The 13,782-nt window shown below is 53.4% G+C and overlaps 3 protein-coding genes across 3 annotated transcripts; 2 read left to right on the forward strand and 1 right to left on the reverse strand.

Moving 5' to 3' along the window:
- Positions 1 to 574: 574 nt before the first annotated feature.
- SMAC4_05855 (uncharacterized protein) lies at positions 575 to 2,345 on the forward strand. Its single transcript, XM_003345650.2, has 2 exons — positions 575 to 1,338; positions 1,562 to 2,345. The coding sequence occupies exons 1-2, from the start codon at positions 613 to 615 to the stop codon at positions 1,805 to 1,807; spliced, it is 972 nt and encodes a 323-aa protein (XP_003345698.2). The 5' UTR covers positions 575 to 612; the 3' UTR covers positions 1,808 to 2,345.
- Positions 2,346 to 3,456: 1,111 nt separating this feature from the next.
- Positions 3,457 to 6,147, forward strand: SMAC4_05856 (uncharacterized protein; the record flags this gene model as incomplete). The annotated part of the gene is made up of 2 exons (XM_024655704.2): positions 3,457 to 4,969; positions 5,281 to 6,147. The coding sequence occupies 2 exons, from the start codon at positions 3,457 to 3,459 to the stop codon at positions 5,382 to 5,384; spliced, it is 1,617 nt and encodes a 538-aa protein (XP_024511550.2). The 3' UTR covers positions 5,385 to 6,147.
- A 378-nt stretch (positions 6,148 to 6,525) lies between these two features.
- SMAC4_05857 (uncharacterized protein) lies at positions 6,526 to 10,723 on the reverse strand. Its single transcript, XM_003345652.2, has one exon. It carries the CDS (start codon positions 10,624 to 10,626, stop codon positions 7,222 to 7,224), a length of 3,405 nt encoding a protein of 1,134 aa, XP_003345700.2. The 5' UTR covers positions 10,627 to 10,723; the 3' UTR covers positions 6,526 to 7,221.
- Between the last annotated feature and the right edge of the window lie 3,059 nt (positions 10,724 to 13,782).

The raw sequence follows: 13,782 nt of genomic DNA on the forward strand, positions 1-13,782 counted from the left end.
AAAATCTCACCGGCACTCACGACTTTCCATCTGGGAAGTATTGCATGCAGAGTTCTCCTTTTTTTTTCTCCGATCGAAAAGGTTGCTGGAGAGCTGAAAAGCCCGGAGGTGGTGCAAGTTTGTCCGAGTCATTCCCGGGAATATTGTTTTCTTGTTCTTCGTAAGGCTGACGACCTGACTGGGCCTGATCGGACCTGAACGCGCATCTTGCTGTATTGACTACGACCTATTTCCTGTCTTGGCGTTGCAGTTGCACTGAGGCTCATGTATTGCCTGCGAGCCCGAGTAAGCAAGGGATGTGAATGGTACACTAGGTTGAAAAAACTCCCCATTTATGGTTCATGAGGCGTCGAAGAGGCGTCGTTGCTTGTTGATTTCCTTCATGTTTGATTGGGCGAGACACTCTGTCATTCACCCGGTTGGTCTGAATGGTCCGGGGAGAGCGCACGCAGGAGAGACATTCCGGGAGGGATTACAACCTTCTTTTGACTGACCGACAAACAACAGACAGAAATGGACGCGAGTCTGACTTGATGGACGACTGACAGATTTGCATTATGTCTCGTGCAGTTTTACAAAAGTCCATGGCGACGTGGTTGGGAACTAACCAAAATGACCTACCCCGAGCAAACACAAGACACAGTAAACCAGGGGCAAGCACTACCGAGTCCCGTACTCCGTATTCCATATTATCCGCCATATTGTACCCCATGGGGGAGAAGCAGTTCCGATGGGTTGGGTTGGGAAGGAAACCGAAGGGAGTCAGGTACACCCGTCCCGTATTTTTGTACGACGATCCTTGGCGAGGACCTCAGCCCTCCCTGGCTCCTGGGACCGGGACCGAGACCCAAGAGAATGAGAAAGGTATCGATCGATCGAGGTATAAGTGAGGCTTTCTCCCTCGGGTCTCAACAGTCCATACCAACTTCTATCGCTCATCCCGCTTCACAAGTCCGTCTTTCTTCAGTTCTAATCCACCATCTCAAACAACCCTCACCAAAAACCGCAAAGATGCATCTTCTCCCATCTCTCACTCTCCTCGCCACAGCCTTCACAGCCCTTAGCTCCGCCGCCGCACTCCCTCAGTCCGAATCCGACCTCGTCGAATCCCGCACCTACGGTGGCAACGACAAGTGCCTCTGCGAGGAAGATGCCAACACCCTCCGGGATGCCTACGTGCGCATGATCAGCGCCTGGAACCCGGTCGATGCCAAGTACCTCACGGACGACTTCAAGGACACGAGCGCCAGCATCAACATCTTAATTGGGAAGCCATTGGATGGGTCGGTGCCTACGTTTGCGAATAAGCAGGAGTTTGTGGCTCATATGACTGTTGCGGTATGTTTCTTTGCATCTCTTTCTTCGTCGGTCTCTGAGCGTGTCTTCACTTCTATTCATCTCCTCTTTACTTCTCTGTTCAACTCTCCTTCACCTCTCTCTTTACCTACTCTCAACCTTCCCTTCTCCCCTTTCTACCTGTCCCCATTACTCCATCCTCCCATCTCCCATCTCCCTCTTACCACAAGTAACTAACCATCCCTTCTTACCCCAAAAAAAACAGCCCGACAACCTCCCCCTCCGCGTGACCTTCTCAACCTTCAACTGCAACTACATCACAGTAATCTGGACCGCCACCTTCGGCGTCGCCCAGAAGGCCGTGCGTGGCATCGCCGTTGCCGGCGCCGTCTACGACAAGAAGAAGAAGATGTGGCTGATCAAGAGCGTCGACGTCGAGTGGAACTCGATGGCCTATCTTTTGGATATTGGGGGCAGCTATACTTTGCCTGCGGGACTGCCTCCTGCTTAGGTTTCTCTACCTTAACAAGAGCCGGATCCGGGGGGTTGATGTGAGGACTGAGGAGAGGTGGAACGGGGAGGGAAGAGGTCGCTCTCGCACGGACAAGGGATGGATGGATGGATTGGGGAAACGGGCAGAGAAAGCGCGGACGAGAATGAGAATGAGGAGGGAAGCAATTGGGTACGCGATCCGAATCACGACTTTGGATATCAGGGATGCTGGTGTCCAGGCCCAGGGCACCTTCGGAATGCTCGTTTTCAAACCAACGGCGAAAGGGTCAAGTTGCCAAGGGGGTCATGGCAGCATATCGGGTGCCGAGCCGGGAACGGGCATTCCAGACAAGGTTGGCGGCATTGGTTTACATGCAGGGGACCCGGTGCATCATGTGTCGTGCACGGTGCCTGGCTAATGTTTCCGTATTTTTACCTACATTGGTATACATCAGCTTAATGTTCTGTATCTGTCGGATAATAGTCCCGTCCAGAAGTTAACGGATATCATAATATTAGCATGTCTCCTACGATTGTTTTGAGTTCGTCCATCGGTGTCGTTCACCGTTGATGTGTGTTGTGGAAAGAACTAAATGGTTCTTGGCTTGTGGTTTTCTCTCGTTCAATCGAAGCTTTAGATTGGTAAAATATCATCATGGTTATTGCCTACGGTAAACAATTGCCGAAGTCTACATGGCAGCTATTTTGAGACACATATGCTGTGTCCAGACCTTTCCGACTCGTGTCGTAAAAAGGGCCGCTGAGACAAAACTCGTACTCGGTGTCTGCGCAGCTGCGCTTCGGAGCCTTCGCCGATGCCGTGCGACATCGGAGCAGGTAGGTGAATTTGAATATGGGAAGTTGCTCCGTGGGTACAACAGAATTTGTGAATGGCCTATAAGGGTTACGAGAAGCGAAGCGGAGTGTTTTGCGATGATTTCCGGTGACATCAGCACAGTAGGAGATGAAAGCGTGGTAAGAAGGACTACTCCTTCCTCCATCCGTGTGCAAGTATTTTCCCACATGTCTGTACTGGCCATTTCTTGTTATAGTTATCTCAATCTATAAGAGTGGAACAGTTGATTCCTTACCTCCATAGCCATGTGGGACTGTTATTTAGGGCTCAAACTTTCGAGTGTCCTCATCGTCCGCAGCCGTAGTTTGTGAAGCAGACCGGCAATAACCCTAACCCGAATCAATAGACTACTGGTGCTACCCAAGAAACGGGTGTGTGGGTTTCACTTCCGAGAGGTCAACAATCCAGCCAGAGGCACCAATACTCTCCTCGCCTTCACTTCACTGAGCTGATGCTGCTGCTACATTCGAGGAGGAAGGATAACGCTACGAAACAGAGGTTCAGGTACCTCATTAATATCAGGCTAATTCAGCTTCGGCGTATATTATCCACTTGAGCCGCTGGGAAGCTCCAAATCCACAAGCTATTTTTGCAATGGTACCTCGTGCTTACCGGAGCTCGGCTTCATCCCACCCCTGTCTGAACTTTAATCTTTTTCATCACAAAACATCTCATGAAGTAATTGGTATCAACTCTTCAACCGTCAAAAGCTTAGCTCAGCCACTCAAAACACGAGTTCCCAAGTTAATCTCTACTACCTTTCTTCCAATAAACAGCCCAAAGCTACCTAGCAAAAAGACCAAAACCCCAAAATGGAAGACAATCAACCCGCCTCACCACTATCACCATCACCATCACAGCCATCACCACCACCATCACAGCCATCACCACCACCATCACAGCCATCACACCCAACCCACCCCGAGCTCTCCTACACCACCATCCCCCTCAACACCCCCGCGACCGAAATCCGTCTTCTCGAACTCTTCCCCTCGGCAGACTTCTCCTCCCCGCTCCACTGCCGCCTCTACAACACGCCCATTTCCTCACCCGCTCCTTTCAAAGCCCTATCCTACGCCTGGGGTAGCGACGACAAGACGCATCTCATCTACATTGACTCCAACGACTCCATCGACTCCAACGACACCAGCAATGTCGGCGCCACAACAAGCGTCATCGAAGTTTCTTCTCCCAGCGGAGACAATGGAGGAGAGGAAAAAACTCAAACATCAACGACGACGACGACGACAAAAAGGTGTATAATCCGTATTACTGCCTCGCTAGATACGTGTCTTCGTCATTTACGAGCTATTTACCACTCTTCTTCTCCCTCCCCCGAGTCCCCCTCCCCCGGGACCCCCCTAGCCCTCTGGATCGACCAGCTCTGCATCGCCCAATCCGACTCGCACGAGAAAGCCATGCAAGTCGGGCTCATGAGCCAGGTCTACTCACGCGCCGAGCAGGTGTTGGTCTGGTTGGGTCCGGTAGCGGACGGGTCGGATGAAGTGATGGATGCGTTCGCGGAGCTTGGGAGGGAGTTTGAGAGCGTTGGGGTAGGCTTGGGCGATGCGGCGAGGGTGGACGAGTTGTTGGCGGGGTTTTGCGAGGGTGGTATAAGCGGTGGTGGTGGTGGTGGTCAGAAGGAAGTGGGAGAGGGGGGAAACGGCGATTTGGAAAAGGGAAAGGAGGAGGATGAAGAGATTGGGAAGAAGATTGACGGGGGGAGTGAAAAGAAGATGGGCAAGGAGGTGGATGTGACTGGTGTCGGGGTAGGTACTACCGGTGGAAGTGGTCAGGTCATTGATGATCCGGGCGATTGTATTGCTGCCGGTGATCGCGGTAAGGTTGGGCTTGGGGTTGACCTGCAAGTGGGCGTCACCGGTACAGAAGCGTTGGACGGAGCCGCAGTGACCTGCGCGACGAACGAAGCCAATTCGAGCATTGGAAAGACCCTCGCGGAAGTTGTGGAGGACGGCGGAACGAGAATTGTTCGCTTATGGGCGTCGGGAGAGTTGCAAGCTCTGTTTCGACGCCCATGGTTCACACGGGTGTGGGTCGTGCAGGAGGCCTGTCTCTGCGCCGACACTGTCTTTGTGTGTGGAGCGAAGCCGCCGGTAGACTACGACATCCTTGGGGCGATTGCGATCTGTATGATTTACGCCATACGAGAGTTTGAGCGCAAAGGTGGCTACATGCCGGATTGGGACGGCGTGAGCACCCTCAGCACCGATTCCGAAATAGCGGGAGTCAAAATGGCGAGAGAGACGGTCCATGGCCTGAGCAGCTTGATGCATCTGTTGACTCAGTCTTTCAGCGGTCGTCATTGTAGGCTCCAGCAGGTAAGGGAAGGACAGGGAGGCGACAATCTGTTTGGGCTGCTCGTTGATATGTACGCAAACGTACATTCATGCAGGGAGGCGAAGCTGTACAGAGATCGTATTTATGCCTTGCTGGGTGTGGCGGTGGATGTTGACGTGCTGGTGATCAAACCTAGTTACTCCAGCCAAGCAAAAACTGCGCAAATCTTGACGGATGTCGCAAAAGCCATTATCGGAAAGACAAAGGATAGGTTTCCCGTCGAGATTCTCTCATATTCGCAATTTCCCAAAACAGTCCTCGACGATGGGAGTGATGAGCAACTACCATCGTGGGTACCGGATTGGAGGTCTGGCTTGCAAGCCCCCTTTTATTCCGATCTCGACGACGACGACGACGAAGACGACACCAACCCCAAGGATGAGAATCCGGGAACCGATAGGGATGTGTTCAGGGCATGTGGGCCTCATCACTCAGCTGATACGGTGTCAACTACGACCAATGAGATATTTGGTCTGCGAGGATATCACGTTGATGCCATAGAAGAGGTGGGTGTTGTCGCATACCAGGAGTCCTTCTCCACGAAGCCGCGGCTGCACGAGACTCTTGAGTTCTTTGAGAACTTGGACAGATTCTGGGAGCTTTCCAAGGAGAAGAACGACCAACTCATATACGAGACGCCCAGGCGACGGGAGGAGGCAATTTGGCGTGTACCCGTTGGAGACATGGTGCTTGATTGGCAGAGCTTGGGTGAACACAGGGCAAAGGACGATTTTGGTCTTGAATATCACAAATGGAGACGTACTTTGAAGGAATACCAAGCCATGGGCATCGACATGGCTGCGCCCAACTGGATGGATGGTATGGATGAAGATAAAAAGGACAAGACAAGGAAATGGGTGGCAAGTGCTCTAGGGCCAGATGGAGGGAAACACTACGACGGAGCTCTCGTATACATGGCCAAAAAGTGCCTATACATCACAAAGAAAGGCTACTTGGGAATGGGGCCCTCCCAGATCCAACCTGGGGACGTCCTCGTCGTTTTCCCGGGAGCAAGGATTCCCTTCGTCCTAAGACCAACAGCAGAGAAAGACACCTTTACTTACGTTGGGGATGCCTATTGCGACGGCATCATGGATGGAGAGATTACCTTCAGGGAGGAGAAACAGGATTTCTTCCTCGTCTAGGCCAAACTATATGGAACGAAATGAAAGCGAAACAAAGGTCCAGTTAATTGGGTAGAAAGTGACTGATGATCCAAGTGAAGAGATAAAAGTGTACTTCCAAGGCCAGCCAGCAGATGGAATGTGTTTTATACCTAAAAAATGAATCCGTTGATCCCCAACCATGGTTCCAGTCGGGCAGTCGTTGCCCTGGTTCTTTTGATGAGGGTGCCCCCTTCCTTCCTATACTATCGCTAGGCTCCTTCCCGCCATGTTGCCTTCTTTGGCATCAACCTACACCACGCTCCAGCTCAAGCTCACTTAAACCGGTTGCGGCTTCCATCAATACTGTCGTCGTCATTATCATCTCACCTGCGTGACTTAAAGACCATCTCATCTAGTGTTGCGACAAGAAGAAATGGGGTATAGATTCATCTTTCCAAGGATCCGTAACCACTCGGCCACCACAATTTCTAAACGACTAGTAACAGCCTAAACCATGATCAGCAATGGCGAACGTACATGAAACAAGCGTAGTAGCTAACAAATTCACCCCATGTCCGTTCTAGACCCGTCCCTCTTCACAAACTCTCTAATGATCATCCATCTCAATCATATCCCCCCGCCCACATTACCTCATGATCACATCTCCCTCTTTCTGTTAAATCCTCATCCATTGTGAAAAATCTCTCATCTCTCCTCAAATCATGGTATCATACACTAACGACAACAACCTCTTACCCCGCCCATCCTCTCAATCCTCCTAAGAACTTTTCAGGCAAACCCCAAACTATCAATATGTAGTCTCATGCGGAATGCTTTAGAACAACAACCTTCATTCCCATGCCCATGCTCATGCTCATTCATGCTCATGCTCCATGCAGGTTGCAACCCAACCCAACCCAACCTAATATACCCCACTGAGCCTTGACCCATATTGTAATATGCATACCGTACCCATGGCCGTGACCGTTTCAACCCCGTGGATCCAACAAGGCGTCTTCGTTGCTTGTGCCTGTGGTCCGTCCCCTTTTTTGTGTTGCTATTGCTTGTTGCCTGGTTGTGTACTTGCGTTCATCCCATCCCCTCCCATCTCCTTCACTTCTTGCCCTCCAAGAACATCTTCTTAAAATCGGCGTTGCTTTTCTGAGCAACCGGTGGTGCCGGCGCGGCAGGACCTGCAGCGGATGAAGATGGCCCGGTGCCGTTGACCTTCTCTGAGCCCTCCTTCGCCGCAGCAGCAGCGTTCTGTTCCTTCTGCGCCTTGCTGACAGGAACCACGAACCCGAGTCCCCTCTTAGCCCCCGCCTTACCCAACACAGGCGGTCTCCTAATGGGCGGCGGTGGTGGCATCAACTCAGCAGCGGTCTTCACCTTCTTGCTGGCTTTAGCGCCATCCTGCTTCTTCTGCAGTTGCTGATGCGGCAAATCGATCCTATCTATCCTCTTCTCGGCCTTCTCCTTGAACAGCTGCCCGACAGTTCCGACGCGCAGCTTCTTACCACCCTCGATCTCGGTGCTATTGATGACCAAAGATGCCTTGCCAGCCGTCGCCGCATCGGCGAACTCGACGACAGCGCCGCCGTGCTGTGGGTGAAGAACGAGTTTGTTGATCGAACCGATAGGTGCAACAATGGAGCGCACGCGCGCGTCGTTCATCGTGTCGGGAATGCCAAGAATGGCGATCGTACGGGCGGCAATATCAGGCCCCGACACGTGACTAGATCCCGACCCGGAGGCGCCAGACTCGGGCGAACCTTCGGCTTCACCGTCAGCTCGACTCGTAGCGGTGGTTTTGCGCGTGGGCGGCTTTGACACCTCCACCTTGAGGGGATGGTTGCCAAAGATCACCTTATCCAGTATCTCAATCGCCTTGGCAGCCTGTTCCTTGGTTTCCATCACCACAAATGCGGTGCCGGTGCTGACGCCTCCCATGTTACGCGTCAGGCGGACGCTGACGACCTTGCCGGCTTTTTCGAAGAGACCCTCGACGTCGTCTTCGCTTGCCGCACGAGGTAGGTTCATCACGTGGAGTTCGCGATCTTCGGCCTGAGCTCCTTGGCGCACTTGCCTATGGCCTGGATCGGAGAACTTGGCTTGCAACTTGTACTTTCCTCCTTCTAAAGGCTTGCCGTCAAGCTGAGTGGCCGCGGCTGCAAAGGATCGGTCGCGGAAGGATACGTAGCAGAAACGGCGTTTGGTGTTGTACTTAAGACTGGGGAAACGGATACTGTGAATGTCACCACAATGCTTGAAAAGATCGCGGATATACTGCTCGTCTGCCTCGGGCGGGTAGTTCGTAACGAATAGGGTGCAGTCGGTTGCCGGGCTGACCTGGATAACCGACTCGCCGAGGTATTTCCCATCGCGAAGCAAAGCTGTCCGAGCATCTTCTGGCGACCTGAACTCGATTAGCGCCACAGCCGGGGCACCTTCGTTCTTTTGAAGGTCGATATTGTTGATGTGACCGTATTCGCGGAAAAACTGTCGTAGCTTGGTTTGGGTAATGTCTGCGGGGAGATTGCGAATAAAGACCGACGTGTTCTCCCTGTCACGCTTGAGCTCAGCGGCACCCATAACAGTTTCGCTCTTTGCCCGCTTGGCACCATCGTCAGCCTCATCCACAGGACCATCCTCACGCTTCCTCTTGGAGCCTGGTGATGTGCCGGTTTGCGGGGCATCTGTCATCGGGTGATCGTGGGTCTGCTGCTGTTGATATTGCCGTTGCTGTTGTTGTTGTTGTTGTTGTTGTTGTTGTTGTTGTTGTTGTTGTTGTTGTTGTTGTTGTTGTTGTTGTTGTTGTTGTTGTTGTTGTTGTTGTTGTTGTTGTTGATGTTGCTGCGGTTGGTGCTGGGCCTGTGCTGCGTACGCGGCCTGGGCCTGAGCTTGTGCCGCCGCGTGTGCTTGAGCAGCCTCTCTCTCACGACGCCTAGCAACACCCTTTCTCGTCTTGTAGATGGTGTCCTGGGCTTCGCGTAGAGTTTCGGCCAGCTCGTAGTCGTTGCAATGCTGAAGATAAACATCCATAATCCTCTCGGGCCAGTCCAGCGTTCGTACCTTGAGAGCCTTAATGAAGACACGGGTGGCGAAAGAGGGGACCCGCAAACCCTGGGCCACGGTGGCAGGTGTAGGGCTCCGATTCTTGCTCTTAGTGGAAGCGAACACCAGCATTTCCCAGAGGAACCAAGCCAGCCAGAAATCGTAGCTGTTGGCATGTAGCGGAATCACAGCCATTTGCTCCCATACGCCGCGTGCCTCGTCAATGTCATCCTTCTTCTCGGTCAGAAACTGAATCAAAATCTTTTCTAACCTGAAGTTGGGATCGCCCTCGTAAGCATCACCGTACCGTCGCTTGCCCCAATGTCGAACGTCTTCCAGAGCGGACGGGAGGCCGACCTCGGCAAGGTCAACGGCTTCTTCGCTCGCGTTGGGATTCATAGCGGTGCGCTTGAGGTAGCCACACCAGGCCGAGTACATTTCCAGAACTCCACCCATGCCGTCGCGATCGAGCTGGGCACAGCTCGTGGCTGCGTGCTTGATGCGCTCAATGTCAGTGAAGCCTAGGCCAGCTTCCTCGGCAGCCAGGATGTAGCGGGCCCAGACAGTGCCGGACCAGGGAACGTGGTGCACAGCGCGCTGGAGGACGTCCAGCATATTAGGCAGGATGACCGAGGGGATCTTTACGCGACCCAGCTTGATGTCAGAGTGCCATGTTGAGACGAAAACCAAGAAGTTGAGCCAGGTCGCTTCATCCGCGGACATGATGCCGGTAAGAGCACGCGAAAACAGACCAAGGCAAATGTGGATGTTTGTCAAGGTATGGTGATCCTTTTTGGATTTGGCCTGCCTAATCTCCCAGTCGATGTACTCAGCCATGATGGCCTTCATGCCCTGAATATCGCCGGCCTTCTGGGCATGGTTGAGCTTCATTTCCCAGGGGTCGCGCAACTCGTACAGTCGCTTGGCGTCTCTGGCGTTAGCGGTGACGTGCAGCATCTCGGACTCGTAGTTGGCGCGGTTGTACTCGGACAGAAAGCTAGAATACATCTGCGACGTGTTATCCCAGGTGGCGTGGGGTACTGCCAGCCTATTCTTGTAGAGATGGGTGATGCGGCGGACGCCAGCCTCGGTAGCGGTCCGGGCAAGCAGCTCCATCTCGAGGGAGACCCAGCGATTCCAGAGCTGGTGGCTGTCGGAGAGGCGGTACTGAACAGCCTCATAACCCTCCTGCCAGAGGTTGAGGGCATGGTCTAGGGTGAAGGTCTCGCGGCCGACGTGCTGCTCCTCGATGGGCCAGCCAGCGTCGCTACCGGGCTGGCAGTCGGAATAGAGAGACCAGAAGTATTCGCAGTAAGCCATCCATACTTTGAGGCTGCCGGGCTCGGCTTGGACGGCGCGGCGGAAGGTCTCGATGACCTTGACGCGACTTTCGAGGTCGGTAGCGCCACGCAGTTGATGGTCGACAAAGTCGACCCAGTTATCCTCCCCCACCGGACTCGCCATTGTTCTAAGCCTTGTATCGGGGATCTCGTGTCATCGGTCGACGGGGTGTTTCTGTGTGAGGGGTGTGCGTGCGTGTGCGATTTGTAGCGGTAGGCGTGGATGCAGGTAGCAAGATGACGGGGATGCGATGCGATGTGTATGCCGTGCGGGTGGGTGCTGTTGCCGTGATGGTGAGGCCGCCGGTGCGATCTTGCGCTGGTCAGAGAAGAAAGTTTAAAAATTCTCGCGGTGATTAGGTGCGCAGGCGTGCGGGAGTGGTAGACGAAGGAACGACGGACTGGGGGGCCGACGTGTCAATGCCGATCAGCGGATCTGTTTAGTAAGGTACCGAGCAGCAACCCAGGATGAGGGAGGGAGGATGTGGTGGTAAGGTGGTAGCCTCGGGGAGAAGACAAGCGAGGAGAGAAGGCTGGGGTGCAGTGGTGTAGCAGGTAGGAGCAGCGCCGAGCCAAACAGTGGTGAGGTGAGCAGTGAACTGTGAACTCTGTGTGGACCGTGAACTGCCCGAACGGGGTGGTGGTTGACGGATGGAGGGTTGTGATCAGGCAGGGGCTGGATGGAGAAACGGGAACACGAAACCGAAGACGAAGAAGGAATGAGAGGGCAAGATGAAAAAGTCCAGTGCGGTCTGTCCGCTGGAAAGTCGAGAGGGATTCTGGGCCCAGCCGTAGAATTTTGGGTCTGGTCGGGCTGCGGGTTTGCGGGTTCAGAGGAAAGAGCTCGGGCGGTGCCTGGCGTTGGTTGGCCTTATCGCTGCGGTGCACAAGGTGGTCCCGCCGCGCCGTCCATTCTGCTGGGAGAACGCGGGAAGGAGCTGTCCGTGGAGGTCGAGATAGGCAGGCACCTCTGTGTCCAGGCGCGAAACGTGATTGGATTTTAAGAGTCATTCACTTGGCCAGCTTTCAAACGGAAGTCACTCTCCTCCGATATTTCCCTCTATCTTTCTCTCTTTCTCTCAGTCGCACCTGTCTTCTTGACTTTTGCTCCATGGCCACTCCTTCTATGTAGGCGGCCAGTCGGGTCGGGTGCACCTTCTCTGACAAAGTGCGGCCCGGCGACCTCGCCAGCGGAAAAGTCCCCTGACCGGCCGGTTTTACAGTAGCGCGGCGGATAAGATCTGTGGGGACTGCTGTGAGGGCCCGGGGGAGTCAACGGTGGAGCTCCGAGCACCTCACCACGCCGCGCTCACTTGCGCAAAGCTCACAGTGAGACTTTAGTGACACAGTTCACTGGGCGACGAACTGGACAGTGGGTGGTATCTCATACTGAAGGCTAGAACATTTTTTGACCATCTTCGACCACTGTGTCAAGACGCCAGATCGTCCCCAATAGCCAATCCATGGCCTGGTGTATGTTCCGGTGCTTTTGCTCCTCGATGCTCTGGCTAGCTTTGGCAGCTGCCTGGGAAAGGAAAGTGTCGGGTCTGTTATTAGTGAACCCTTATGACAGTGACATTTTCACAGCCCGGCGATCTCTTATCACTTTGTAGCACTTTGGGCCTTTCAGAAGGATAAAGGCGGCATTTCTACCTCTGGCATCTCATCTGCGAACTGCCGTTCGACTCACGTACCTTGAGCTCAACTCTGCTTTCTGCCTTCTTTTGTCCTTCGTGTTTGGCGCCAGAAACGTAATAACATGTTATAGACAAGAGCACAAACAAGGGGGCAGCTGGACTACCGGCCGGCAAGTGGGCAAACTTCATGATGCCAAGAGGGAGACAAGCCTGAACATTCAAAGACACTGCAATGCGCCGGACATGCACATGGTCTGGATGGAAGAAACAAGCTCTGTAGGATCCCTCTGGGATGGTCATATCTCATCATCGATTCTGGCAATTCCCACGATCATGCGACCTTCCTCCTGGGGCCGTGTCGCCGGCTCCGTCTCCTTCGAGAGAACTTTAGCGTCCGGCTTATATGGGAATGGCAGGGGAATGGGGACATTTGGGAACACTCCGATTCCGACGAAGCAATACCACCATCTTGCTTATGATGGCCTCATTCTGAAGATGAGCACCTTGATGGAAAAGAGGTGGTGCCCCAAGGTGCATTGGTGCTGACTGATGACTGTCCGCTGACTTGCCCTTCGGCTTCCTTGTTGATGGCTGAACTATGTCCGACAGAGCCGGCCAGATCGACAGAGGTCTAGAACTGATTAGAGTGATGGTCTTCCAAATTTCCTGATTGCTTTGCGAGTCCGATCATGAGTGACACTGCATAAATCCATGGTCGTGCGCCTCGTGCGCCTTCCTTTTCACGCCTGTACTCTTGTGTTCAGTTGTAAACACTTGTGTGTTGAGATATGTCAACAAATACCGAGCAATGCCTCATGAAAACACAATTCAAATTTCGGTGCCTGATCAGAAATCGAATACCCAAAATCCGCTATTAGCAATCGAACAAAATCGACCATGGCGGGAAAAGGGGTCAAGGGTCGGGTCGGGTGAGCACGGCGATATGTTGTACCTCACCAGAAAGCTACAATGACGACACTGTTGGTCCCCGCTCTGAGGGCAACCCACTTCGGGTCATCTGGCGGGTCCAGTCGCTGAGGGAATGCTGATTCAGAATGATTCAACGTGTTCAACGCACGGCCACCATCAAGCCCTTCAGTTTCCTCATCCATCTGCTATATCGTGAGGTTTTGACACCTCAGGGTCCTTCCACGAACCATTTGCGCATCTCCCGTGCGACTGCAATTTGGAATGTCCTCTTGGAAAAAAAACAAAGGGAGTTGCGAGTCGTAGCCTCCAGGGAAAGGCAATCGGCCGAGCACCTTGGCGCCCATGACCCCCTTTTGCCGATCTCACCGATCAACCCCAGTCCAAGCCAATGAGCTGGCTGCTTGCTGACTGGTCCCTGGCTTTTCGCTTCTCAGCTCCCAGCTTGAGATCTTGGCTCCGTTGGCTCCCGCCGAGACCCCTTTCTGCCGTTTTTGTGTCGTCTCAATACCGTTCCTTTCGTATCGTGTCTCGTAGGGTGTTGTGACTGTAGTCTCGTCGAATCACACAGACAACAGTATTTTAAGTGTAACCATAGTATAGGTAGTATAGTAGCATCAGAATCCCGTCATCATTACCGCTCGCCGTAGGAAAGGTCCCCGGATCAGGCGGGGATGAGGGTCCTTCAACAAAAGACCATAGCTGGCGAAGACGAC

The sequence above is a fragment of the Sordaria macrospora genome, chromosome 6, assembly GCF_033870435.1.
Source record: "Sordaria macrospora chromosome 6, complete sequence".
Lineage (NCBI taxonomy): Eukaryota > Fungi > Ascomycota > Sordariomycetes > Sordariales > Sordariaceae > Sordaria > Sordaria macrospora.

What these genes read in the sequence shown, in the direction of transcription:
- SMAC4_05855 (XM_003345650.2), top strand. Translation starts at nt 613, where the DNA reads ATGACCTACCCCGAGCAAACACAAGACACAGTAAACCAGGGGCAAGCA. An exon ending in TGGCTCATATGACTGTTGCG is followed by an intron (nt 1,339 to 1,561) that starts GTATGTTTCTTT and finishes CAAAAAAAACAG; the next exon opens with CCCGACAACCTCCCCCTCCG.
- SMAC4_05857 (XM_003345652.2), bottom strand. Translation starts at nt 10,626, where the DNA reads ATGGCGAGTCCGGTGGGGGAGGATAACTGGGTCGACTTTGTCGACCAT.